The sequence below is a fragment of the Siniperca chuatsi genome, linkage group LG11 (assembly GCF_020085105.1).
Source record: "Siniperca chuatsi isolate FFG_IHB_CAS linkage group LG11, ASM2008510v1, whole genome shotgun sequence".
NCBI classification, from domain to species: Eukaryota; Metazoa; Chordata; class Actinopteri; order Centrarchiformes; family Sinipercidae; genus Siniperca; species Siniperca chuatsi.
The window spans coordinates 1,434,376-1,458,777 of record NC_058052.1 but is presented as its reverse complement, the minus strand read 5'-3'; the positions used below and the strand labels follow the sequence as shown (position 1 = coordinate 1,458,777).

The window sequence follows — 24,402 nt, the reverse complement described above, 5'->3', positions numbered from 1 at the left end:
CGGTTACTGGGAAGACAGTGCTCAATGACTGGCACCACCTTCTCATCTGTTTGCTGGATGATGTCTTCCGGCTCCTCCAGGTCGGACTGGGCTGGCGGTGTGCTGGGTGGTTTTGTGTAGTTGTTCCACTGAAATAAAGAGGGAATGGCCCTGACTTTCAACATTCTTCTTCCTTGTGATGTAATGCAGTAGCTCACTGAGTAGAGTCCTTAACACAGCCCGGGTTTGAATCTGGCCCCGGGCCTTTTGCTGCATGTCACCCCCCGCTCTTCCTATCATTCTCTACTTATGCAAAACAAGGGTTTTGACTTATGTGAGATTGTAATCTTTCAGATGAAACACTCTAATAAATCACAAGTCGGGCTGTCTGTCTATTTTCTGTGCATTGTGGGTGACGTTGATGTGACCCAGTCTAAGGAGATGCGTCACCACTTCGAGGAGGCTCCACCTCTGCCGTGCCAAGACCACGAAAGTTTGTGGAGTCTGACTCGGACACTGAGTAAGATGGGGAGGTCACTTATCAGGAGTCAGGTGACTCCTGCTTGGAGGATGCGATCCGGGAGATGGAAGAGGAGGAGCAGCAGAAGCCTCTGCACAGAAGGTTGAAAATGTAAGAAAAGACTTCTTCTTTGTCTGTATTGTGTAGCACCACACCTCAGTAGAGACACTCACTTTGTGTTTCCTCAACAGACACCACAAAAGACCAGAAAGCAGCAGAGCCTCACCAACTTCCAGAAGGTGCTCGTCAGCCTCGGCCTGCTGGAAACAAAGCTGCTAAGACGGTCAATAGTTTTTGATTGTTTATTTTCAAATGTTCTATATATTAATCTTGTTATATTTACTAAGACAAGTGCGTTACAGTTGTGTTTAACAGAATGTTTCATTAGAATTAGTTTCAATTTATTTTGTAAATACTTTCTTACTTTTATATGTTCCAATTATTAGTGTTTAAATTTATAAATATAGTATAATGGCACTTATCTGATAAATGTAAAATAATTTCTTCTCATTTCTTTGAAGAGTGTGTTTGTTTAAATAATAAATCTTTTTGGCTTTTTTTTTTAAAAATCACAGTGGTCTCCTGCTTATTCACTTATAATGAACCCCATAATATATTGATATAATTTGAAACACGTATGAATCCTAATATTTTGCAATTTGGACTATTGACATGTTTCCCAAATGTCCTGTCCACCGTGGCAGAATGTTTCCTAAATGGCATTTCCCTAAATCAACTTAGGATGTTGTAAAATGGCAAAAGGTAATTAGTTAGGCCTAGATAAGGCAGCCACTTCGGTGGAACCAGGCTCTAGGCCTACTTGTAGTGACCCAGATTTCATTGTGGGCCTTTTGTCACAAGGAGAAATCCAACCGAGGATTTATTGAGGTCTTTATATCTTAGTGAGGACAATGATGATGCAGGAGCTGAAAATAATGAACATGCTAATGTTGCCAATACTGATGCATGTTATTTATATATGTATTTTAACTACCTGTTTTCTTCAACCTTAGATCTCATAGCTCCTCTGAAAAATAGACCAAACTCAAAGACTGGAAAACAGCCATGGTTAAATGACAGTATCCGAAGCTGTAAAAGGAAATGCAGAAGAGCAGAACACAGATGGAAGAAATCAGGTCTCCAGGTCCACTTTGTGGCCATGAAAGAGTTATTACTCCTTTATAATAGGATGGTGAAGGATGCAAGAACATGCCATTTCTCTGCACTTATTTCTGCCCATCAGCACAACCCCAGATTCCTGTTTAAGACTGTGGATCAGTTAGTTAACCCAGCCTCTCCTTGTGCCCCTGCTGATTGTGATGCTGATTGTGAAAAGTTTCTTTTGCACTTTGCTGGAAAGGTGGAGTCAATAAGATCTGGTATCACCCCCAACCCTGCCTTTATAGATGTGGATCACCCGCTCGGGGGTTCTTTGAACAATTTTTCTGCTGTTACGCTGCCTGAACTCGCAGACATCATGTCTCTTATGAGAGTATCCTCTAGCCCTCTGGACAAAATCCCAACTAGGTTTCTATTGGAAGTTATGGATTGTATTGCGCCCCTTTTACAAATTATTTTTAACAGCTCGCTGTCTACTGGCTGCGTCCCTGATTACTTTAAAACTGCTTGTGTCCATCACCCCTCAAATCGCCTACTGACCTTAAACATACCACACAGTGACATAATTCTTAATTATACTGCATTGTTGTACTTTTCATAAACTGCTAAGCCCAGCCCAGTTTACAGCTACAGTCTAAGGAAATAGTCACTTGTTTACTTTTTCTGCATATAGGATCTCAGGACAAGTCTATTTTGTGATTTATCACTGACATCAAGCATGCGATTGGCAAAAGACAAAAAAGAGGGAAAATATACAGAGTGCAGAGCACGGCGCGGCAGTGTGAAGTACAAGCAGTACAAGTACAAGCACAGCGCGGCAAAGAAACACAAGTGCATGCTCTGCACTTTGTCTTGTAAACATACCAAACAGTGCACACACAATTCCGCTGCAAACCCCACTTACTGGCAGTTCCCCCTTTTTAGAGTGAACAACAGGTTGAGCTCCAGCTGAATGCAAACAAACATCCTTGTGGATACTTGGAAATCTGTTTTTAACAGATCTGCATGATCTTAGGCATCACTGGAAACAGTCACATAAGAAACAGTCAATCAGGATAGAGTGCTGTCACTCTGTAAAATAGAAAAACTTTCAGTCATCAGATTGGATTAAATAAGAAAAGTGTTTATGATAAATTAGATTGGGAATGATATAAAGAATTAAATTACACCTTTACTCAAGTTTATACTGTTTCTGCAATTTAAAAATTATGGAAAATGACATGGACAAATATTATTTACATAGAGATAATAATTGAAATACAATCTGATATGGGGATTGATTGTCTCAGTGTTAATGTACTGTATACACTGCTTTGGAATTTACTGATCTGGAGTTTGGATTAAACTGAAGCTGAAAAAAGAAATATACAGCAGTAATAACAATTTGCTACAAAAGTAGGAAATTCCCCAGAGAGCACAGATCTTGTTCTGACAACATAGTGTACACCTGCAAGAATCTGGCCACAAAAATATTCTGAAGTCAGGGTCACCTTTAATACCAAAAAGATAAAAGACAAACAGTGACACAAACATGTCAAAGATAAAGATGAGGGAACATTAACCAACAGCATGTAGATGGAAATGAAGACATAAGAAGTAGTTGTAGGAAAGACAAAAAACAGAAACAAAGAAATTAAACTTTAGATGAGTTTATCTTCTGGCGGAGAGGAGACTGCACGTTCCACTGCCTCAGTCCGGGAGCTCTGAAACGCAGAAGAGAGCTGAGTTTTAAATCACACTTTCTCCACAGAAACCTTCTCCTAAACACTCATTGCACATGGAATATAAAACAGAGTTTAATGCAGTGAAATACTGAACAAGCTTCACCATTTAAGTGAAGGTAAAAAATACAATTAAAATATCTAAGACTAGTAACAGAGGCAGTTCTCCATGAAAGGATCAGCAGCAGGACGGTGTATGTGGGAGTCAAAATAAACTACAGTGTGTGTAGGAACATGTCACCCACTGCAACAGTGTGGCTCACTGATGTGTTTTGAATAGTTTTTGGACAACAATGGAGCTCTATGGTAAGATATAACAGACTTTGGATACACACACAATACTTGTTAGTAGATACATTTATTGTTGTCATTCAAGGATGGCATTACAAATTCTGAATATACTTTATTGGAAAAGGAAATCTCTCCCCACTATAATTGCTATATTCGTGGATTAATTTTTCATTCACAAATGCTGGTTTAGACATCTAAACAGACAGCTTTCCCTATTTATTTAGATTACATTATTATTACTGTACATTCCTTCAAACTACATGTGAAAGTGCCTGCAGAACCAGAACTTTGACTGAAACATGGACTGTGTGGAAGCGAGGACAAAAGTAGTGCACTTACTGCTGCTTATTTGACCGCACATGAAGAACACTGGTCTCCCCACCAAGACCTGTGAGGATACAGTAGTCACAGATTAATCTAAACGGAAACTTAAAACCTGTGTACCTCAAAGTTTGACTGATTTGTTAGTTCTGGAGGAACAACAAGAAAGGACACTCTCATACTCATGAACCGCTGCCCGAACACCTGATTAATGAGACTGAGTGAGAAGTCAGAGTAGCTTACTTGTTCCTCGGTCACTGAAGATTGCGCTGACTCCTTCTTCAAAAGTTAAGTTGACGTTGACACCTGGATTACAGGGAGGAGGACAGTTGGGGTTTGGTGGGGGGTCTTCACAATAAGGTAATAACACTAAAATGACAAAATCTGCAATATACTGATGAGATAAAGATTGGACTGAAATGTTTAGTCAGTTAAAGGTAATCTAACATTAATTCAAGAAATCGTTCCAGCATGTAACTCCCCCCTAAAACCATAAATTGTTCTTTTTATATTTCTATTAAACAAACATGTTGGTAGTATTTTTTTTTACTTTTAACAGAGCTATCTGTTTCCTCCTGCTTACAGTCTATGCTAAGCTAGGCTAACTACATTCTGCCTCCTAACACACAGACATGAGATTGATATCCAAGTTCAAAAACTAGCTGATTATTGAGCTCCATGGCTCGAACAAGGCACTAACTGGTTGTGTATTCAATTCCCACTGGGAGCATCTATACCAGTAATACACACTTCCGGTGCTGGAAGATTATGTGGATGACTGCATGCATTGAATATCAGGAGTGTGATGTGTTGTAGAGGTTCAGACAGCGCTGTTGGCTCGTACCTTTTGGTGTGCTGATAGCTCTGTCATTCACAGCTCCTTTAGGCATCACTGGAAACACATAAGAAACAGTCAATCAGGATAGAGTGCTGTCACTCTGTAAAATAGAAAAACTTTCAGTCATCAGATTGGATTAAATAAGAAAAGTGTTTATGATAAATTAGAAGTCCAGTATATACCCTTTAAATATATAAATGAAACCTGCAAGAACTGATGTTTTGCAGCAGAAACAATCAAACACAAAATTGAAACACCACCTTTGATATGGCAAAAGTGTTAGCAAACAATTACCTATTTACACATCCTGCAGACACAGACACAGACCAGTATAGTTATAGTTTAGTATTCATGTGGAGTGGTGTTTGTGTCCACCTGATGAATGTAAGTCCAATATTCTCTCTCTTTTAGCTCTGTTTTCTTTTTTGTCTACCAAGCCCTGAGGGAAATATCGGGCTCTTTAGCTGCTAAATGCTCCACTATGATCACCATCTAGTCTCTGTCTGTCTGCTGTTTGCTGACAGACAGAGACTAGATGGGTAGGTAGTGTAGTGGCTTTTTACAGCTTTTTCTCTGAAAACAGCTGCCTTCTGTGTTTGAAAATGGCGCTATGAGAGCAGTGAGAGTGAACCAAAATAGTAAAAACTAAAACTCTGTAGAGCTGAGGGGAACTGCAGAGTTAATTCTCTGTTCGTTCGTCACCATTCTCCAGAATTAGATAATCTGTTTAATACTAATCCATATGAAAACAAATCAATTATTTATTATTTTGGTTGTTGACTGTTTTGTGAAAACTGTGTTGGTGCTCAGACAGAATGGTCCTTCAAGTTCACAGGAATATTTGATTTATTATTTTTTCTGGGTGCTGTGACCTCTGACCCTTGAACTCCTAACTGAAACTTCTTCCACTGCTGCACCCAGAGGAAGTTCAGATGAGTTTCCTTAAACCTCCAACGTGTCGTACCTGTTCCTTCCAGAGCGAATGACTTAGACTGGACATCTTCCTCTTGCCTGGATCTGTGCACACGCCTGATAAAACACACACACACACACACACACACACACACACACACAATTGTCTTTTTTTCTTTTTTTTCTTTTTTAATCGATGCCACGTGCATGCAAGTGCACATGCATACTGTACTAAAATAAAGGGAAACCAATGAAATCCTAAAAAATGGAAAAAAAAACTATTAAAACAGTGTTAAACACTGGGCACACTGGTAACCTAGTGGAGATGCCTACCTGCAAAGTCCCTAATTCAATACCACCTACCATCAATTCCTGGAATACAAAATACCAGCAGACGTTTGTGATGTTGATGGGTTAGTCGAACTTTTCACCCCACAGTCAAACAACTTACTTTGCTTCGCCATTGTCTCTGAGTACGCGAGTAAACACACCAACGCACAATGCATTGTCTGGTTCCGGTTGCACCTGTGACGGAAATATTTAAATATCACAAATGCAACTAAAAAATAAATACAAAAAAAAAAAATTGGGGGATGCACGTTTTGGTGTTGGGTGTCACGATTCTCCGAATCCATGATTTGATTTCAAGGTCACAATTCAATTCGATTTAAACTTTTTTCTTTCAGCACTGACGGCTATGCCATTGTTAGACTATCGTCTGTGTCAGTAGAAAAGTTCTCTGCTCAGTCAAGACTTTCTTGGTTTCCACAATTACTCTGAAGAATTGGAGTTCGAGAATTTAGAGTGAAACCTCTCTTCAGAGTTGCAGCTTTGTAATTTGGCCCAGAAAGTCCGGCGTTACCTCCTGTACTCCGGTCCAGACGAGGCGGCAGGCTTGGGAATGGATGGCCCGGGCTCCCGGGAATGAACGGATGGTTAGTGGGTAAATGGCATGGGGGGTGAAAAGAAGACGGCTCTGGAAGCGCATCATAATCCGCTGCCAGACGTTGGCAGGCTAGAGACGGACGCTCTCGGAAGGTCTGACCACTTCCCTGTGTATGTCCTTGGGTGTCTCGAAAAGTGGAGCTGCAGGCTACCAGTAAGCTACGCTGAGTCTCTTTGAAATGTTTTGCCCCACAGCAACGCAAGTACACATTTTGACTGTAAAATTGAACAATAATGGCAATGCTGCTCTGTCTGTGGGGCTTAAATTAAACATACAGACAGAACACAATTAGTTTGGTTTCTTAGCCTAGTCCTAGCCTTAGTTTGCTTTCTGTGGATGTAAATTGATTATTGTGAATGCTCTGATTAATAAATGTAACTAAATAATGCTTTGTTTGTGATGACAGTTTTGTTTAGGTTTTAATGTAGATAGAGCCAATCTTTTAACGAACTGCTTGTGTTAACTTTCCTCCCTGAAAGCAGCAACTGTAGAGATGGTTTGGACGTCTGGCTGAATCCCTTATCCAAACGTTGTGGGACAAGTTCGGGAGAGCTGGATCTGCTCTCTTCACGACAAAATGTTCACCACAAGACTCTCATCAACCATGGCCCAGAGTTTTCCTTCTTGTCCCTGGTTCCCCTGAGTACTCACTTTTCAGCTGACATTCACTGAACACATAAAGTCTGCACAGCGGATGTGCTGCAAAAAGTCTCTTTTTACTGGCTACACCTGCAGCACACATATGGGGTAGGGTTGGCTGCTACATTACTTTATGGTGAGTTTTCGTTTTGGGGATTGTTTCTTCAGTTTTTGGACCCTGCACCACACTGTTTTTCACAGAGTTTGTGTAATATGGGTAAGTTAACATCTACTGCACTATAGTAGGCTATGTAAGGAATTGCTGAAGCTCTCCAACATATTTATGTAAAGTGATTCATTGGATTAGTTAGTTTTGTTTTTTTTAAATCAACTTTCTTTAATGAATTAAAATAGTTAATTCAGGTGCGCGCCTCCCTTTGTGTGCGGCAAGTGGTAGAGGCAGCAGTTCTGTGACCAGTGACAATGTTGTTTTTGAAAGGCTAATTGCCAACAAATATGGACTGTAGCAGAATATTTCGTATGTATCTTTTTTCAATAAATTTCAACTTTTGGACTTTACAACGCCCTGGAGTTATTGGGTGGAACGTAGTAATCCTTTGGAACAAATGCGCCCAATCAAAGTAGGGTACACCCACTAAAAGTCCTTGTTTTGCCACTGACATGTTATTATTCGAAGTGTCTGACAACAGTACAATACAGACACTTTATGATTACATTTCTATGTAAAAGGGCTGTGCACACGTTGCATAAAAATGGAAATAGAAGACTGCTGCACATACGCACCACTTATGCGCTGTTCTTACACCTGGTGTAGCCAGTGATTATATAGGAAGTGTAGTGTTGCAGTATCTGCTCAGAGTGCATTGCATACGTTATGAGTTCGATGTAGCCGGGCAGGTATTCTGGTGGTTCCAGAATGCACAAGCACATCATGAGAGTGGCGCTCTCCCAGCTAGACAGCTCAGTCCTACACTCACCAGTGATAGGCCAGTGTCTGTGGGTTAGGGCCCTGAACGGGAGCACTTGGAAAGGTGTTAGAAGATAAACAGCTGTTTATGGTTTACAGCTAGAGGGATACTTATTATGCAGAATGAGTCATCTATCCCTTTTCAGCACTGGGGTGTGGAGAGGAAGCACATCCTCATCGGACCCTTTTCTATATTAACTTTCCTCCACTTTCAGGGGTGTGTGGACACTGGAGGACAGCTGACAGCAGACCTCTGAGCTGAGAGCCAACATCTCTACAGCTGCTGCTGTCGGGGGCAAAAGTTAACACAAGCAGTGCGCTATTTAATTCATTTAAACCTAAACAGCTCATCACAAACAAAGTATTATTTATTTACATTTATTAAAAGCGTTCACAATAATCACTCAAAATCAGCAGGAGAGGCGCGTTGTTTGCAGCTCTGCTCCCTCTCAGTGGGGAGAAAATGGAAAAAGGAAAGTTCTATTCACAACCACAGAAAGCAAACAGGCTAAGAAACCGAACTAATTGTTTTCTGTCTGTTGTCTGTCTCATTTCAGCACCACAGTGTCATAATTGTTCAGTTTTACAGTCAAAATGTGTACTTGTTTTGCTGTGGGGCTTAAAGTAAGGGAAATAAAAGAATGACAGAACAGATAACATTAAACATTAACCTTCAAGCCCTGGCTGCTGTCTTTTCCTCTAGTCATGAAGGCTATGGAGATCTGTCTTTGCCCATTGGCTGGTTAAGCCCTTTAAGCAGTTCTCTCTATATACACTTACCTCATGGCCACAAGTTAATTAAAACGTGGGAACGAAGTAGTATCTTGTGGCCACGAGTTAATTAAAACATGCGAACAAGTTAATTAATACGAGGGAACGAATTGTATCTCGTGGGCACGCAATAGCATTGCATGGCCTCAATATACATATTTTTTCTAGCTGTGATCCTTCTGGGGCTCTGTACTTTGCCAATGTTTCCTATCTGTATCTGCATTGTGAACTATCCAATAAATGCCTAAAACTAATCTTTAAAAAAACAAAAAACAAACAAAAAACCTGGCATAGTCCTTTAATTTCCGTGCTACTACACCTGAATACAATACTGAAATGATTTAGTTTGAACAAAATGTTAATGGTTCAGTCTGCAATATGTACTGATTATTGGATACATGAAGTTACTGGACTCTGACTGACTTAGAAAAATAGATAATCAGCAGTCATCAATCAAAGGAAAACACCAGCCTGCAGTGAGTCCCTCGTGTTGATCAGCTGCTGTGATGGAAACCTACCTGTCAGTGTGTGCCAGCCTGGCAGACAGGGGGTTTGGACGTGGCGGCTGTGGTGTGGCAAAGCTAAACGGGAGGAGGGGCCTGGACCTGACGGGAGAGCCCTGGACTGAATGCTGAGGAGAGAGCAGAATAACTTCTTAAAAGAATCAATAATTCTTAAACATTAGAAAATATGGCTTACAACAACAAATAACATCTCAATAATATTGGTAATATTATGTATTGTATTTCTTTTTAAAACAAGTAAAATTTCAAAGAGCAATTTTACCATTAATAATTTATAAAAGCAGCTATAGACCTGTCAGAGGACAGATTGCATAAAAAGCTCAACAAGAAACAACATTTTAAAAGTGAAGATGTAAAACACAATATTACACCTCACAGTGATATAAGGCCTTAAATTTAGATACTTAATCTCAATCAATTTAGGCCTCACAGAAACCCTGTAATGTAAATACACAATTGTTATTATTTATATATTAATTATTTTCATTACTGATTAATCTGCTGCTTATTTTCTCAATTATTCAGCTTTTTATTAATTCATTTTCTGTCGATTGACTAATCAGTTAATAGACTTATTGTTTCAGCTCTAATGATTTTATTTCAGTACGACTTATTTAAATATTGTAATCAAGACAAACAGTAAATATTGTTTCAAATTAAAATAACAAAAATACATCATAGTATTTTAATAATAATAATTTTTATTTATTAACATTTTTTGTTTCTATGATTACTTGTAAAGCACTTCAAAATTGTGGATAACTGCAATTACAATAGTTGTTGGATCTTTTAAACTGCTAATTAAATAACCATTATTCTAAAATCTATCAAAATATTGTGGAATAACTATATAGTCTTTAGTTATTCCACAACATTTTGAACATACATACATACAGTGGTGTGAAAAAGTGTTTGCCCCCTTCCTGATTTCTTTTTTTTTTGCATGTTTGTCACACTTAAATGTTTCAGATCATCAAACTAATTTAAATATTAGTCAAAGATAACACAAGTAAACACAAAATGCAGTTTTTAAATGAAGGTTGTTACTAAGGAAAAACAAAATCCAAACCTACATGGCCCTGTGTGAAATAGTGATTGCCCCCTAAACCTAATAACTGGTTGGGCCACCCTTAGCAGCAACAACTGCAATCAAGTGTTTGTGATAACTTGCAATGAGTCTTTTACAGCGCTGTGGAGGAATTTTGGCCCACTCATCTTTGCAGAATTGTTGTAATTCAGAAACATTGGAGGGTTTTCGAGCATGAACTGCCTTTTTAAGGTCATGCCACAGCATCTCAATAGGATTCAGGTCAGGACTTTGACTAGGCCACTCCAAAGTCTTCATTTTGTTCTTCCATTCAGAGGTGGACTTGCCTGTGTGTTTTTGATCATTGTCCTGCTGCTTGTTGACTAATATTTAAATTTGTTTGATGATCTGAAACATTTAAGTGCGACAAACATGCAAAAAAATAAGAAATCAGGAAGGGGGCAAATACTTTTGCACACCACTGTATATATATATATATATATATATATATATTTTAAACTTTGTCCTTCACCCTCCGCGGGTGGTCTCATCCTTCGAGCTCGGGTCCTCTACCAGAGGCCTGGGAGCTTGAGGGTTCTGCGCAGTATCTTTGCTGTTCCTAGTACTGCACTCTTCTGGACCGAGATGTCTGGTGTTCTTCCAGGGATCTGCTGTAGCCACTCCTCCAGTTTGGGGGTCACTGCCCCGAGTGCTCCGATGACCACGGGTACCACTGTTGCCTTCACCTTCCAGGCCTTCTCCAGCTCTTCTCTGAGCCCTTGGTACTTCTCTAGTTTCTCATGTTCCTTTTTCCTGATGTTGCCATCACTTGGTATCGCCACGTCAACCACAACGGCTTTCCTCTGCTGTTTGTCCACCACAATGGCTGGTTCGCCATTACCATTCTGTCAGTCTGAATCTGGAAGTCCCACAGGATCTTGGCTCGGTCATTCTCTACCACCTTTGGAGGTGTTTCCCACTTTGACCTCTGGGTTTCCAGTCCATACTCATCCAGTGCAGATGTTCCTGTACACTATGCCAGCCACTTGGTTATGGCGCTCCATGTATGCTTTTCCTGCCAGCATCTTACACCCTGCAGTTATGTGCTGGATTGTCTCAGGGGTCTCTTTGCACAGCCTACACCTTGGGTCTTGTCTGGTGTGGTAGATCTGGGCCTCTATTGCTCTGGTGCTCAGGGCCTGCTCCTGTGCAGCCATGATGAGTGCCTCTGTGCTGTCCTTCAATCCAGCCCGCTCTAGCCATTGGTAGGATTTCTTGATATCAGCCACTTCAGTTATGTTCCGGTGGTACATCCCGTGTAGGGGTTTGTCCTCCCATGATGGTCCCTCCTCCAGCACCTCTTCCTCTGTTCCTCATTGCCTGAGACATTCCCTGAGCACGTCATCTGTTGGGGCCTTATCTTGGATGTACTTGTGGATCTTGGATGTTTCATCCTGGATAGTGGCTCTCACACTCACTAGTCCACGGCCGCCTTCCTTTCGGCTAGCGTACAGTCTCAGGGTGCTGGATTTGGGATGGAACCCTCCATGCATGGTGAGGAGCTTTCGCGTCTTAACGTCTGTGGTCTGTATCTCTTCCTTTGGCCACCTTATTATTCCCGCAGGGTATCTGATCACTGGCAGGGCTTATTGCTTGGGCCTTGTTCTTGCCATTGAGCTGACTTCTTAGGACTTGCCTTACTCGTTGGAGGTATTTGGCAGTTGCTGTTTTCCTTGTTACCTTTTCGAGGTTGCCATTTGCCTGTGGTATTCCAAGGTACTTGTAACCATCCTCAATGTCTGCTATTGTTCCTTCTGGGAGTGAGACCCCTTCTGAGTGGACTACGTTCCCTCTCTTTGTCACTGCACTTCTCAAGCCCGAATGACATCCCAATGTCAGAGCTGTAGATCCTGGTGGTGTGGATCAGTGAGTCGATGTCCCGCTCGCTCTTAGCGTATAGCTTGATGTCATCCATGTAGAGGAGGTGATTGATGGTGGCCCCGTTCCTGAGTCGGTATCCATAGCCAGTCTTGTTGATTATTTGGCTGAGGGGGTTCAGACCTATGCAGAACAGCAGTGGGGACAGAGCATCTCCTTGGTATATGCCACATTTGATGGATACTTGTGCAAGTGGCTTGCCATTGGCCTCAAGGGTGGTTTTCCACAGCCTCATCGAGTTTGCAATGAAGTCTCTTAGAGTCCTGTTGTTGTTGTACATCTCTAAGCATTCAGTGATCCATGTGTGCGGCATTGAGTCATATGCTTTCTTGTAATCAATCCAGGCAGTGCACAATGCCCTTCTGTGCTTTGCTCATGTATTGATCCATGTGTCTACTTATCTTAGCCGCGATGATGTGACATGAGCTTCCATGTTGTGGAGAGACAGGTTATTGGCCAATAGTTGGATGGGACTGTACCCTTTGCGGGATCCTTCAGGATCAGGATTGTGCACCCTTCGTTAAGCCATTCAGGGTGCGTCCCATCTCTTAGCAGCTGGTTCATTTGTGCTGCTAGGCGCTCATGGAGTGCAGTGAGCTTCTTTAGCCAGTAGGTGTGGATCCTGTCAGGGCCCGGTGCTGTCCAGTTTTTCATACCTCATTCAGCATACCTCTTTCTTGGATGTCTGCCGCTGTGATGGTGACTGGATTCTGTTCAGGGAGGTTGCTGTGGTCCTTTCTCAGAGCCGCCAGCCACTGTGCATCGCTGTTGTGTGATGCCTCCCTCTCCCATATACTTTTCCAGTACTGCTCCGTTTCCAGTCTTGGTGGGTCTGCTCTGCTGTTATTACCCTGCCATTGACCGTACACTTTCGCAGGTTGAGTTTCGAACAGCCGGTTTATTCTTCTGGCTTCATTATCTCTCGTGTTTGTTTGGCAGTTTTGAGTGCTTCAGGTATGGGCATCTGGTTGTACTTCTTGGGTACTTGCTTTCTCATTGCACCTCTCTCAGCCTCTGTCAGTTGGCTCACTTCTGGTTGTACTTCTTGGGTACTTGCTTTCTCATTGCACCTCTCAGCACTTCTCTCCGGGCCTCCTTGATTTTTGCCTCCAACCTTCGTTTCCATGGTGAGTACTGTCTCTCATGGCTCCCATGGTTGTTGCTCTTGTAGCCAAGCATCTCTAGGATCACTGCTGCTGAGGCGTATATCAGCTCATTGGTTTCAGTGATGGTTGTGGTAGGGATCACTCTCAATGCTGCATTCACATCTTCTAGGAGACTTTCTGATGGTACTTCACTTAGCCGTTGTAGTTGGCGTCGGGGTTGCCTTGTATTCATCCTCGCCATGATCTTATCTTTCAGGTCAGTCGCTGCCTCGTTCAGCGTGATTTCTCTTGGGGCTTCGTACCCAATGGTTGCTCCCCTCTGACCTGTAGTCCTGGCTCCCCCTTGCCGTAGCATTTGTGTTGTATCTCGTCAATCTCAAGTTGTGATAGCAGTTGCCGCTTGTGGATGTTGGAACACTGAGCTACTAGTTGCTTCGCTGTAAGCCTTGATTGTGGGTTTCGAAGTAACCATTCATCCCACATCCTGTGCATGTAACCCCTCTGACTAGGGTTACTAGTAGCATAGGAGTAGTATGTATATATATATATATATATATATATATATATATATATAGAGAAGAAGTACCAAGGGCTCAGAGAAGAGCTGGAGAAGGCCTGGAAGGTGAAGGCAACAGTGGTACCCGTGGTCATCGGAGCACTCGGGGCAGTGACCGCCAAACTGGAGGAGTGGCTACAGCAGATCCCTGGAAGAACACCAGACATCTCGGTCCAGAAGAGTGCAGTACTGGGAACAGCAAAGATACTGCGCAGAACCCTCAAGCTCCCAGGCCTCTGGTAGAAGACCCGAGCTCGAAGGGGCGAGACCACCACCAGCGGAGGGTGAAGGACAAAGTTTTTATATATATATATATATATATATATATATATATATATATATATATATATAATATATATAAATAAATAAATAAGAAATCAGGAAGGGGGCAAACACTTTTGCACACCACTGTGTGTGTGTGTGTGTGTGTGTATGTGTATTTTAAGTTGCACTAAATATCTTAATGCCCAGTGTTTGGTTGTGTATGTGGTGTGTTCTGACCTGTGCAGTGGGAGTCCTGGCGTCTCCTGTCAAGCTGCAGTTGTCCATCTGGTCCTCGATCTCTCTCTCCTTTTCAGCAGACCTCAGTGCAAACTCCACCTCAGCTGCCAGCTGCTCGTCACCAGAGAAAAACTCCTTCACTTCGTTACGGTAGTCCTGCATTGTCACCTGATGGGAACAACGGCATTATGTCATGCATGGAGTAGTGTCACACTAAGGTTGGGCTGCTTACCTAAGGACCATGCACAACATTTCCAGAACTGTCTTTTTCCCTTTTTTTTTTAGTGGTTCCATTTTCCCTTAATCTTCCTGATCTACTTCTACTGTTGTAGAAGAAGAGTTGTTGTTTGTTAAGAACTGGATGAGTGGAAATATGAACATAACTCCTGTCTTGTTACTGCATTACATTCTGTTCTTCAGGAAGTGGACCCAGTGACATCTAATGCAATTCAATACATTTGTCCGGCAATAAATACTGCCTATGTAAAACTTAAAGCGTTTCATTTTTGTAGTTCTTTTTCCTCATGATGCTTGTCATCACACTGCGCACAACCCCCCCCTTAATAAATTAAATGAATATGAGCTTGTGCACAAGTCTATGCTATGGTCTCACCTGGAGGTAGGCCATGAGGTCTCTGAGGACAGGAGAGCGTTTTTGCTCCAGCAGGCTCTTCAGGCTGATGATGAGAGGAACTGTGTTCTCTATGAAGGCCTTCTTCTGGACCTGTGGATCAAAGCAGGAAGCTGAAAGGGAGGCCACGGCAACAGCTACGCGTGTAGATGTAGTGGCCAGTAGCTCCCTCAAACTTTGCTACATTTTTGTTTTTATTTGTTATTTTGTCACCTTTATTATTTAAACACGTATTACTTAACACACTCATAAACATCGGAAAAGGAAGTGCAGGGACTGGATTAAGTGCAGTGGACCTTGAGACTATCACCGTTCACTGCATCTCTCCGTCCTGAAAACCAGACCAGCTGGGCCAAACGCCGCCACAAGCGGTGTGACCGACACAGGAAGAGAGGAAAGAAAGGCGACACAAGAGCTAAGCTAACCGAGGTCGGACCTAAGGCTGTTCCAGTACCCAGTCTACTCCTGGCTAATGTCCGGTCGCAGGAAAATAAAATGGTTAAGACTCAGGCTAACTCAAGAACGGAAAATCAGAGACTGCTGTGCCCTCATCTTTATTGAGACCTGGCTGCATCACAACATCCCGGATGAAGCTATCGCACTCGACGGGCGGAGCGCGTTCTGCGCTGACAGAACTCAAGACTACGGTAAGACGAGAGGAGACGGTCTCTGTGTTTACATCAATGATGCTTAGTGCTCAAATGCAGTTAAAGTGGATGGACAATGTTCCTCAGTTGTGGAATTTTTATTGTTAAGATGTCGACCATATAATTTGCCCAAAGAATTCACCAGTGTTTTTGTTGCTGCTGTTTACATTCCTCCAGATGCAAATTCAAAAAACACACTTCAGGGGCTGTATGAGGTCATCAGCAGTCACATGACAAAACAACCGGATGGTGTTTTTATTGTTGCTGGTGATTTTAACGATTTTATCCAAATTCCACCAGCATGTCCACAAATACACTGGACCATGTGTACACGAACACTTCTGGCAGCTACAAAGCTCTACTCCGCCCCCATTTTGGTCAATCAGACCATATTTCCCTGCTTCTCCTGCCTACTTACACCCAGCTGATAAAAAGGGTCAAACCATCATTAAAAACAGTTAACGTGTGGACAGATGAAGCTACAGCAGCTCTACAGGACTGTTTTGAGTGCACAGACTGGCTCATGCTCAGAGATGCCGCCTCCCAGGAGAACCACATCAACCTGAGGAATATACAGCATTAGTGACATCATGCAAATGTGTTGATGATGTGGTGATCACAAAGACAATCAAATCATTCCCCAACCAGAAAGCCTGGATGAATGGAGAGGTGAGGGCTCTAAAAAAGCTGCTTTTCAGTCAGGAGACAAGGAAGCGTACAACACCGCCAAGCTGGCATCAAGGAAGCAAAGCTGAGACATCAGGAGAGACTGGAGAGACACCAACACCAAAGATATGTGGCAGGCAATTCAGACCATGACAGGCTAAAAAGCAGGAACACCCCCATTATATGTGAGGCCACATTACCACATTTACACATTTTATGCTCGTTTTGATCTCTTCAAGATAGAGTCAGCAGTAAAGTCGACTCCGCCAGAAGAACGGCCACTGTTAGTATCCACAGCGGATGTAAGAAGAATCCTGCTGAGAGTGAATATGAGTAAAGCTGCTGGGCCTGATAACATCCCTGGCTGTATACTAAGAACATGTGCCAGTCAGCTAGTGTGTTGTGTTATTACTGACATTTTTATCATATCACTGTCTCAGGAGATTGTTCCCACCTGCTTCAAGACAGCCACCATCATCCCTGTACCAAAAAGGTCTTCAGTGTCTAGTCTAAATGAATAAAGAACAACATCCCAGATAGCCTGGACCCTCACCAGTTTGCATTTTAGGAAAAAGGAGGCAAAGACACACAGACTCCTGTCTACATCAGTGGAGCTGAGGTGGAGCAGGTGAATAGTTTTACGTTCCTGGGAATCAGCATCACAGACACATCTCTCACATCTCCACCCTGGTCAGAAAAGCTCAGAAACGGCTGTATTTCTTAAGAAGGCAAAATTCGAGTGCCAAGTTCTTATTAATTTACAGAGGAGCAATAGAAAGTATCGTGACTGCAAACATCACAAACTGGATGGGATGTGCACGGCCCAGGACCGGAGGTCTCTGCAGCAGGTGATTTAACCCGCTCAGAAGATCATGGGTACCAACCTACCGAGCAGCAGTGATATCAGTGAGGTGTCTGCACAGAGTCCAAAGGATACTAAAGGACAGTACACCCCCAGCCACAGCCTGTTCACCTTGCTGCCGTCTGGCAAGAGATACAGAAGCATCTGCTGTCGTACCACCAGACTACAGAGCAGCTTCTTCCCTCAGGCTGTGCGACTACAAAATTCATCCTCAGCACTTAAAATAGTTTTAATTCTATGAATAAGGGGTGTGACGATACACTCAGTTCACGAGACGAGATGATACACGATATTGGGTTTACGAGAATGAGACGATATTTTAACATTACTTTTAAGAAAACTTAATTGATGAAATATATGACTGGAAAAATAGCCTTTTATTTGACTGAGTCTCAAAACAATGCATTTTGAAATGTTTTCTAACATGAACTACAGAAAATGGCCTCATTTCAGCTGCAATGAATATGCCGATGTCTCTTGTTATTGCCATGGCTCTAGGACTTGACTGTCGAGGTTGAAGTGCCAAGTCATTAGTCAGCTGGCCTTTCAGTGTTTTCTTCACAGTCGCAGTTGATTTTAGTATAGAGCTGTGGTGGTTCTGTAGGTGTCTTTGCATAGTGCTCGTGTTTGCCGTGGTGTATGGCAATGTTTTCTTACAGTGCTTACATACTGTTCATGTCTTGTCTGTCACTCTGTCGCCGTTTATTATTTCCACTGGGTACCCAAAATGCTGCCACACAAACGATTTAAAAGTGGCAGGGGCATCTTCAGACTCAGACGCTGACGTCATGATGGCTACAGCTGGACGGGCCACTACTCTGTGAGAGCTTTTCAGCTCAACGGGAAATATCATCACACGAAATTTCATCACACCCCTATTATTCACTGATCTACTGTGTATCATTTATTTTGAGTAGCATAAAGGGAACTACAAAACAAAATCTCGTTATACACCCGTGTTTTAAAATGATCAATAAATCTATCTTGTATCTTGAGCTATTGACAGAGATGGAATATTTATAAGAATGTTTTCATTAGTGTATAATCACCTGAAAAAAAGAATTATTGAGTTTTCATTACCTTATAATAAGCCATTTTTATCTACAGAGGAAGCGGGTCCCCTTCCACAGAGTTCGCCATGTTGCGCCGCCATGTTTCTACAGTAGCCCAAAATGGACAAACCAAACACTGGCCCGTTAGGGCTGTTCACATTTTTTGCAAGTTTCGCGGCCACCGTAGTTTCTCCTACACGTTAGATGCCACTAAATCCTACACACTGGACCTTTAACAGCTGGCACTTTCCAGTAGGAAACCTGTATCATCAAACTCGTATTGTACCTGCAGCATGTTGACTCCACCCATTCACCTGCAGTGTTGGGCAGTAATGCATTGCTTAGTAACGTGTTACAGTAATGTGATTATGTTTGTCAGTAATGAGTAGTGTAACGCATTACAATTTGATATTCAATACATATATTATAGTTACTAATCCCAGTAACGCGGTTGTTTTGACATTTAGGTGGGCCGGCTTGTTCGCTGTCTTACCAGGAGTTAGATGGAGGGTTACTATCAGTTTGGTCTTCTGCGTTCAGTGGACAGACCAGTCCGGCTAATGTTTGCTTGGCACAGGGGCTTTAGGTAGGGGGAGGTGGTAAGCCTCTACCAAAAGAGGGGGAACATGACTCCTGGTAATTCGAATTTTTCAAATGTTGTGGATTTTAGCTGTCTTGCTAATGTTACCCACAGGTATGCCTAGATTCATGAGTCACCTAGTTTTTTTTATTTTTATTGATGGGCGTCTGAACTTAGCAGCTGAGGTCGGGACTTCTGGAGAGCTCTGTGCAGTCACATAGGCTAAACAAGTTGCTTGCTGGATGGTCAGTGAATCCCTCCAAATTGTAGGCTGGCTGCTTATCAAAACCCAATATCTCGTTTTCTATTTCCACACGTGTTAAATGCAGAAAACGTGAGGTGTGGGTGTGGAGGATTCAGAGCTGTAGACACGCAGCCAAGCTGAGAAACGAAAGTAAAGTAATGAGTTATATAAACGCATTACTTTTGCTGCTGAGTAGACTGAAGTAGTAAAGGAATGTCATTTTTTTAAAAATGTGTAATTGATTACAATTTAAGTAACTTGGCCAGCATTGCTCACCTGTGACACCACCTTCTTCTGTGCGGCCTGCAGGACAGCCTTAGCCATTGCCATGTTCTCCTCTTCTGGTTCCTCCCCTGCAGCACCTCCTGCTGGAGTAGATATGGCATGCAGCTTCATCTCCTTCAGACTCAAGATATTGAAAGTCTCTGACAAAATCTGAGCACCATCTCCATCCAGGGGCAGCTCCTCGTCTGCAAAGCATGCTGTGATAGGAAAAGGTAAGAGGTTACAAGTGATTTTGTGTTTCAGATTAATACTTCTCTAGGCCCAAATTGGTGCTAACAGTCCAGAATTCACAAAGAAAACATAAAGAATGCCCCAAGATGTCTATTATTCCTAAAAAAACCTTTAATGAAGAAGAACTAGAACTCGTTTTATCATTCAACTCATCACCAGAGAAAGAAAAGCATTTAGACTAGACAGGGCTAGAAAGGGAATTGGTCATTCTAATATACGAGTGCTTTCTAGCTTTGGTTTTATTTCTCAGTCCACACATATGTTCACCTAAGATGGCCTGGTTGATCTTGTTGGTGATGTTGAAGCGCTGTGCGTCTGTGAAATGTTCCAACAGAAAGCGGTAGATCCGAAAACGCTTCTCACGGTGCTGAGCTCCTTTCAGAGAGAACCGAACCCTTTCTCTGCACAGATTTTAAAAAAATAAGTCTATGAATGAACAAAAAAAGATTTAATATACTTAATAACCCTTGCATGTGTTGTAACAGGATACATACTGTACTGTTCAGTTCTGTCTAGTGTAAAAAAAAAAAAAAAAAAAAAAGAAAAACATGAATGCACAGGTGAGTTTACAAGTGTCATCTTTGAAAATAATCAAAAAGAAATAAAGCCAAACGTGAACTGGATGACAGAAATTATATCTCCACAGCTTCCTACCTCTCACTTTGAGGGAACTTGTTGTAGGACTTGTGTTTGCTGTAGCAGTTGAAGTGGAAGATGCATTCGATGAAGTGCTGGCTGAACATTTCTGGGTTCTTCTTCAGCAGCAGGTGAAGCAGACAGTATTCACACAGACTGGGACAGGAAACAGGAGGGAACTTAAGTTTGATATTATGGTGGGTTTCTTCAGGTGGTCAGAGTAATATTCGATCCAAGCTCTGTGTGTATGTTCATTTGTTCATGAGCAATGTGCAATGCCTGGGGAGATCACAGTATGCATACATATAGCAGGTAATACGGTATGAATCATGAATGATGGAGAAAATATGTGATGTATGACGTAGGATCTTTGTCTTGGACATCACAACAGGGATTTTAATGCAATCAGTGTCCAAAATTTACTTTTTGACTAACTGGCCAAGGAGACTGGTAGATGAAAAAATCCACCAGCCAAGCATATTTTTTGCTGGCCAAAATAATACAAACTTAAAGAAGAGGGCAAAGCAAAATTTTAAGCTAAATTATTTTAATATATTGATCAACAGTTCAATCAATTCAAGCCTGAATACAACTCAATTCGACTCGATTTTTTTTATCTCAAAATTCTACTGAAGTATTTGCTATTAAATGTACTTAAGGCTCAAACATAAAAGTAATGGGTAAAACAGAACTTTCACACAGGAGACCGGGGTTTGTTTCCAGTGTGAAACCAATAATTAATGTTGATTATTTTAAGGAAGTAGTAGTTATTTTAACCCAAACCATGATTTTTTCCTAAATCCTAGAAAGTAGTTTTGATGCCTAAAGCTAAACAAACTGTGACTGTCACCTGAAATGTTTCTCAGCAAGCTTTATTTTGAAAGTCTAACCAGACATTGCATATTTATTATTGCTAACTTGACCGAGGAATGAGAACGTGTTGAAAACGTGACACTGCCATGGTGGACCGGCGTGTGTATTACATGCTTTGGTGTGATACCGGGTTGCAGCAGCAGACCAGCGGCAAGTGATAGTTTAGCGGAGTATCTGTACAGTAAACAGTGCCACGAAACTAGGTGCGCTCGAGACTGTCAGTTTCGCGGCACTGTTTAGACGTGCGTAAAAACACATATGTTGTATGTGTGTCAAACTCTGACACAGACAGCAGAGGACAGAAGCAGCATGCCTAGAAATGACACCAAAACGCGGTAGAGACTCTCAGCATAGTTTATTACATGACTATTTTAGCACAAATATTTACGTAATGTAATGATGTCATACTGTTATGCACAGCAACAACAAGCATGGCTGAAAGCAAAAGTAACATTGCTACCAGCTCCACGGTGGAGGAAAAGGGGAGCTCTCTCTATCATATATATATATATATATATATATATATATATATATATATATATATATATATATATATATATATATATATATATATATATATATATATATATATATATGAATTTTGTCATGTTATCAAGAATGTCGTTATCCTAATCGCTCCCATCCTTGCAACGCTACATTGGCTACCTGTTAGGTATAGAATTAATTATAAACTTTTACTAATTACTTTTAAAACCCAACATAGCCTTGCTCCCACCTACATCATAGATTTACTTGCACCCTATGCCTGTGCTCCTTCAGTTTCAGTTATTTTTCAGTTATTTGAGGATTTTCAGTCAGGATTTAGATTGCATCATAGCACAGAGACAGCACTGGTGAAAATTACAAATGACCTTTTAATTGCATCAGACAATGGTCTTGTCTTGTTAGATCTTAGTGCTGCATTCGACACCATTGACCATCACATCCTATTACAGAGACTGGAACATTTAATTGGCATTAAAGTAGCCACACTAAGCGATCTCAGTTTGTACATGTTAACGGTGAGTCTTCCGTGCACGTCAAAGTTAGTCATGGAGTTCCACAAGATTCTGGTCTTGGACCGATTCTATTCACCTTATATATGCTTCCTCTAGGCAATATTATTAGGAAACACTCATTGCTATGCAGATGATTCCCAATTATTAATTAACCAGTAAACTAAACTTCAAGCATGCCTTAAGGACATAAAGACCTGGATGACCTGCAACTTTCTCATGTTAAACTCTGACAAAACTGAAGTTATTGTACTTGGTCCCAAACATCTCCGAGACACATTATCTAAAGATATAGTTATTCTAGATGGCATTGCCCTGGTCTCCAGCAGCACCGTAAGGAACCTCAGAGTTATTTTTGACCAGGATTTATCCTTTAACTCCTACATGAAACAATCTTCAAGGACTGCCTTTATTCACCCACGTAACATTGCAAAAATTAGGCACATCCTGTCTCAAAATTATGCCGAAAAAGTACTGCATGCATTTGTTTGATTGTCAGATCCCAGTTTGGGTTTGGGAGGCAGACACCATCTCCACATTTAAGAGTAGGCTTAAGACTTTCCTCTTTGATAAAGCTTATAGTTAGGGCTGGCTTGGGTGAGTCCTGAACCATCCCTTAGTTATGCTGCTATAGGCCTAGACTGCCGGGAAACTTCCCATGATGCACCTCTTCCCTCTCTCCTTCTCTTCCTCTCCATCTGTATGCATTTTTATCCCATTACTGCATGTTACTAACTTAATATATTCTCTCTCCCGTAGTTCTGTGCTTTCTCGTTTCTCTCCTCTCTCCTTCTGTCTCTTTCAGCAGGTATTTCTGCCTCTGGAGCTGCAGAGACTGGATCTGTGGTTGTTGGCCACCTGCTGCCCCCGTGTTCCTGCTCAACAACTGCTACTACAGTTGACATTATTTTCCTATAGCTGTCATTCCTATTATTACGAATTTATTAATATTAACACTACAATTACTATTCTACTATTTAAAAAAAAAATAATAATAATAATAATTTCTATGTGGTCTTTGCATTGTGCCCCCACCCCAAACCCCCCTCTCTGTCTCTCTCTCTCTCAAAACCTAACACGGCAGCGGCGGATGGCCCACCATTGAGTCTGGTTCTGTCCAAGGTTTCTGCCTCTTAAAAGAAGTTTTTCCTTGCCACTGTCGCCAAATGCTTGCTCATGGTGGGATTTGTTGGGTCTCTGTAATTAATATTATAAAGAGTACGGTATAGGCCTGCTCTATAGGAAAAGTGCAATGAGATAACTTCTGTTATGAATTGGCGCTATATAAATATAATTGAACTGAATTGAAAAGGACACCTGACATTCTCCGTTAGAGCGCCGCAGCTCTGGAACTCCCTACCTGAGGAAAGTTATCACTTTTATTTTACCTGTTTTATCAGGTTTTATGTTTTTATTTATGTTTTTGTTGTTTTATCATGACTATCTGTAAAATACTTTGTAACTGTGTTTTGAAAAGTGCTATACAAATAAAGTTCATTATTATTATTGTTATTTTTTAGGTGTACAATGTCACTGTGTGTTTGTACATGCTACCTAGACCCAAAAAATAAATACACATATGCAATTCCTATTATCATGCCATGGAGACCCCAATTAAAAAAGTGCCACTGTGATACTTAGTCATCATCTTTCTATCTATGCACAGTGGGATTTACCTGCTGATGGCAGGGACTGGGTCGACGAGTGCCACCATGAAGCGAAAGAAGAGGGAGCCTTTCCATTTCACAAATTCCTCCTAGAAAAAAAGAACAAAGGCCATTAGAGATAGACATTGAAAACACACCCTGCTAAAGGATTCCCAAAGAACAGCCCATTTAGCATGAAGGAGGAGTGTTTAATCAGCAATCAGATGTTTCTTAAGCCATTATTTACAATCTCAATTAAACTAAAAGCAAAGCTCACTGTCTACTGCTAACAATAAAAACATTTGTCTCACAGTGGTTTTTAATTGTATCTTTTTGCTGTCCAGGTCATTTAAGTTGACGTTTGAAAAATGCAGGGGAGCTGAAAATGCCTTGAAT

The 24,402-nt window shown here is 41.5% G+C and overlaps 1 protein-coding gene across 1 annotated transcript in view; it reads right to left on the bottom strand.

Moving 5' to 3' along the window:
- Window positions 1-3,090: 3,090 nt before the first annotated feature.
- The window catches only part of ncapd3 (non-SMC condensin II complex, subunit D3), a 49,081-nt gene continuing 27,769 nt past the window's right edge, over window positions 3,091-24,402 (bottom strand). Inside the window, exons 24-35 of the mRNA XM_044214485.1 lie at window positions 24,037-24,116; window positions 20,490-20,627; window positions 20,103-20,236; window positions 19,596-19,801; window positions 15,251-15,361; window positions 14,638-14,805; window positions 9,504-9,616; window positions 5,754-5,818; window positions 4,796-4,843; window positions 4,195-4,257; window positions 3,970-4,018; window positions 3,091-3,321 (exon numbers count right to left, since the gene is read on the bottom strand). Coding sequence (XP_044070420.1) covers window positions 3,252-3,321; window positions 3,970-4,018; window positions 4,195-4,257; window positions 4,796-4,843; window positions 5,754-5,818; window positions 9,504-9,616; window positions 14,638-14,805; window positions 15,251-15,361; window positions 19,596-19,801; window positions 20,103-20,236; window positions 20,490-20,627; window positions 24,037-24,116 — 1,245 coding nt within the window. The 3' untranslated portion in view covers window positions 3,091-3,251. The remainder of the gene's footprint in view (window positions 3,322-3,969; window positions 4,019-4,194; window positions 4,258-4,795; window positions 4,844-5,753; window positions 5,819-9,503; window positions 9,617-14,637; window positions 14,806-15,250; window positions 15,362-19,595; window positions 19,802-20,102; window positions 20,237-20,489; window positions 20,628-24,036; window positions 24,117-24,402) is intronic.